At 58.5% G+C, this 3,913-nt stretch overlaps 1 protein-coding gene across 2 annotated transcripts; it reads right to left on the bottom strand.

The window, feature by feature from the left end:
• Positions 1–248: 248 nt before the first annotated feature.
• Positions 249–3,692, bottom strand: CFL1 (cofilin 1). Of its 2 annotated transcripts, none has more exons than XM_036929416.2 (4): positions 3,537–3,692; positions 1,338–1,645; positions 974–1,050; positions 249–769 (listed from the first exon to the last, which is right to left on the bottom strand). In XM_036929416.2, exons 1-4 carry the CDS (start codon positions 3,537–3,539, stop codon positions 657–659), a joined length of 501 nt encoding a protein of 166 aa, XP_036785311.1. In that variant the 5' UTR covers positions 3,540–3,692; the 3' UTR covers positions 249–656. The 2 variants fall into 2 exon arrangements, with proteins under 2 accessions (XP_036785311.1, XP_036785319.1); XM_036929424.2 differs by lacking the exon at positions 3,537–3,692 and adding an exon at positions 3,076–3,218.
• Between the last annotated feature and the right edge of the window lie 221 nt (positions 3,693–3,913).

Here is a 3,913-nt window from a genome sequence, read left to right as displayed (position 1 = left end):
GTTACTAGGGCCAAAGGCTTAGGGGGGCCGGATGGAGGAAGGATACAGAGAGGAGACGCCGCTCATTCTCCCAGCACGCCTCCCCTCCCCTGCAAGGTCCCCTGGGCCCCAACCCTGAAACAAAATCCCAGTAGTGAGCCTTTTTATTGTTGTTTTTTTTAATCGAAGGTCCCTTACTGGTCCTGCTTCTGTGAGTGGCCATGACCAAGGGAAAAGGGGAGGGGACCAGGCGGCGCGAGGAGGGGTCATCTCCACATTCCATTTATACACAGAACTAAACAGACAAGCACAAAGTCACTACTGCGGTTAGAAGTTGGCAGCATGGGAAAGGGGGGGAACAGGTGGGGAACTGGGATGTCGTTAAAAAAAAATACAGCCCCCCCCCCCAAATTGGGGTCCCTGGGGGGAGCTTGGTCTGCTTCAACCCAAGAGGAATCAGAAGATCAAAAGCGGTTTGGGAAGGCCAGAACCGTCAAGGATAGAGGGAGGAGGAAGGTCCAGGGGGTGGGGGCTGTTTGGCAACCGGGATGAAGGGACTGCCCTCCCCCTGCTGGGATCCCCCCAGCCCCTCCGGTCTGGCAGGAAGGGGACAGCCTGCAACCCCCATGGGCAGGTCTGGGGCTGCCAGATGCTCCAGGCAGGGGGCTGGAGGAAGCTCACAAAGGCTTGCCCTCCAGGGAGATGACGGCACTGCCCCCCAGCTTCTCTGCTAGAGTGCAGCGGTCCTTGACCTCCTCATAGCAGTTTGCTTGTAATTCATGCTTGATCCCTGTGGGAAAGAAGGGGGAGCTTATGTGAGCAAGCAGCACTGGGGTGGGCGTTTGTGGCTAGGAAGGAGCCAATCAGAAGAGATGAAGGGACAAGGTTACCTTCCAGCAGGCAGGGCAGGGGGAGCCTCCCTGACACCCCATTCTCCCCACCCTGCAGCCAGGGCCTGGGGGGAAATGCCATGTGGCACCACGCTGGCCCTTACCCGTCAGCTTCTTCTTGATGGCGTCCTTGGAGCTGGCATAGATCATTTTGCTCTTAAGGGGTGCACACTCAGGGGCCCTGGAGGGAAAAAAAGAGTCAGAGAACTCGCAGCCAAGTCTCCTCTGCCAAGCCTAGCTAGCAAGTAGTGCCCTCATGCAATAGATAATTTCGAGAAACCCTTGAGATGGCCCCTAGCACTGAAGCTTTCATCAAGTTCCTCACTGACAATTATTTTTTACAACACACTCCCCCTCAAACACACACCTCAGGATTAACCGGGAGCCACAGATGTTCAGATACTGGGAAGGGGGGCGGGCAGATCTAGGGCAGGTTAACGGGAAGAAGCGCCTGCATGCGGAGCTCACCAGAAGATAAACACCAGGTCCTCCTTCTTGCTCTCCTTGGTCTCATAGGTTGCGTCATAGAGGGCATAGCGGCAGTCCTTGTCTGGCAGCATCTTGACAAAGGTGGTATAGGGGTCGTCTACAGTCTGGCCCACATCACCTACCAGGATCTCCTTGCCCTCCTCCAGGATGATGTTCTTCTTGTCCTCACTCAGGCAGAAAAGCACTGCCTTCTTGCGCTTCTTCACCTCCTCTGGTGTCGATGACTTACGCACCTTCATGTCATTGAACACTTTGATGACACCATCAGAGACAGCTACACCAGACGCCTGAGGGATGAGCCACACATACCGCATAAAGAAAAGGTTTCTGGGACTCCCCCTTAAGTCCCTCCATCACTTTTTTAGATCCAACTGGACGCCAACAAATACAGTTCTCAGCCTCTAAAGGTCATTAATTCCTTCCCAAGACAAGTGTCAATATTTTCCCGCCGGAGCCACTGTCAAAGGGTCAGACAGGACACAACCCTAGAACGGCAGCCATAAAGCAAACCTTTGATCATCTAATCCAACATAACTCCTCCCCACCCAGATATCACACAGGCTAGAAACTGACAACCGTGAGCATCAGAGCCTTGGCTGAGCTGTGAGCCCAGAATTAAAAGAATGCACAATGACCTACTGATTCATTTCCTACTCACAACACTCAATATCTCAACTTTTGGGGAAAAGCGTGAACTTCGAACTTCACAGAAAAAGGGAACCAGACATCCGGCGAGAGTTGCCTTTTTTGAAAATAACGAACTAGCACCCACCATGCTAAATGGACACCAACGGTGCTTAACAATTCTAAGCCTATCAGAACTGCTCAATGCAGTCATTACACAAAACAGCCTCTTTCGGGGTTTTCCTTAACCAAAGCAACTCCTAATTAACGTCCTATCCAACAACTCCCTGTCCTCCGGGAAAAATACAGACCCCCCAAAGATCGCGGATAGAAAGCGACAAATCAAACTTAAGTGCCGACAATCCTTGAGAGCTCGTAAACTTCTACTCCGGGCTGCGTAGGGGGTGTACACCCTAGACAGAAGAGAGTGCCCACCGTGAAACCTGCCGCGCCCCCCCCTCCCGGAACTGCAGAGGAGGCCGTCCACGTGACCCAGTCGCTTCCGGAGTAGTTGGTGAACGGAGCTCCACCAGGGCCGGCCCCCTCCGCGACAGGAACCCGTTCCCGGAGGCAGCAGAACCTCCAGGGCCTCGATCCCAAAAAGTTGCCTTTACTGACGGATGCGTTAGCCGCCACCGCTGCGGGCCCAAGTATGATTAAGTTGCAAAACGTTCGGCTTTCGCAGCCCTCAGGCCGAACACGGGGAGCGGAGTGATTTCCGGGCGGTGCCCGACTGGGTCACTTCCCTAAACTCGGCTCCACCCTCAGGCCCCATCCGGGAAAACCGAGGGCACCGCTTGTTCGGGGATTCGGGCCCAGCAGCTAGGCCCGGGCATATGCGCACGCGCCACCCGACAGGGCCGTTCCAGCTTTTGCCGGATGTACAGGGAGAGTCAGCTTGCTTTTGTGGGCTCGCTCGGAAGCGAGCGAGGCCCTGGCCGCTGCAGTCAGTGTCCAGTCGCACGGAGCAAGCCCCTAATCGCAGGCGCCAGCACCCGGACGCCCGCCGCATCTGCCCCTCCCCAGCTCAAGCATCCCTGCCACCTGCTCTTGAGAAAGGCCCGCCTGCCAAGGGAGGGTGACGCGAACTCACGAACAGCCCCTGGGTGGGGCGCGCGCGCCGAGACCTCTCGCGCGCGCTTTTCCGTCGCCGCCCCCGGGCCGAGTTTAGACGCCGCGTGCTCCCGTCGAGCGCGCGCCCGCGTGAACCGGCTTGCTTCGGCCAAGGGGCGGCGCGCGACACCAGCTGTTCCGCGAGGGGCGCGCGCGCGCACGCGCCCCTCCCCCCTCCCCCACGACCAGTGTCTGCGCGGGCGCACCAACGGGGTGGGGGAGGGGAAGGGAGTCCAGGGGGTGCGCGAGGGACGTCCAAGCCGGTCGTCCCCAATGCTCGCGCACGCGCGTCCCGACGGCGCCCGCCCCTCAGGACGAGACCCTCATCCTGCCCGGGGCACTGGGGGAGGGGTGCCGAAGTCGCTCTCCGATTCCCTCCCGAACGCACAGACGACCGACTCGCAGCCGCGTCCCCTCAAGGCGCTGTGGCCTGGGGCTCACCATGTTTCCGGAAGCGAAAAGGAGATAGCAAGGAGAGTCGGTAGAGACGGGAGCCGCCGCAGCTGCTGCCGGGATCCGACTGAACGCGGCCTCTCCCGGCCCCTTCCGTTTAGTATGAGCCGCACAATGAGGGGCGGGGCAGGCTTCCGGCGCTCCTCCCGCGGGCCGACGGGAAATGAAGTCCGAGTGTCCTGCGCTGTCCTCGAGCTCACTGGGTAACAGAGTCTTTTTGGTCAGCCGGCCTCCCAGAGCCACATTGCATACCGGGAAGTGTAGTCCGAGGCAACAGGGAGGGGCGGGGCTATGGCCCGGATGGCCCGCCGATTGGTCTAATTCCCCAGGAAACTGAGCTGAGCAAAGGCCTGGGCGCTCGGTAA

Source organism: Manis pentadactyla, chromosome 9, assembly GCF_030020395.1.
Source record: "Manis pentadactyla isolate mManPen7 chromosome 9, mManPen7.hap1, whole genome shotgun sequence".
In the NCBI taxonomy this organism is placed as follows: domain Eukaryota; kingdom Metazoa; phylum Chordata; class Mammalia; order Pholidota; family Manidae; genus Manis; species Manis pentadactyla.
Note: the sequence above shows the minus strand (reverse complement) of the source record. Positions and strands in the feature narration are given on the sequence as shown.

Excerpts from the sequence above, each read along its gene's own strand:
- CFL1 (XM_036929416.2), bottom strand. Across the intron at positions 1,051-1,337 it reads GACCTGGTGTTTATCTTCTG|GGCCCCTGAGTGTGCACCCC; the intron begins GTGAGCTCCGCA and ends TTTTCCCTCCAG. Across the intron at positions 770-973 it reads CATCAAGAAGAAGCTGACGG|GGATCAAGCATGAATTACAA; the intron begins GTAAGGGCCAGC and ends TCTTTCCCACAG.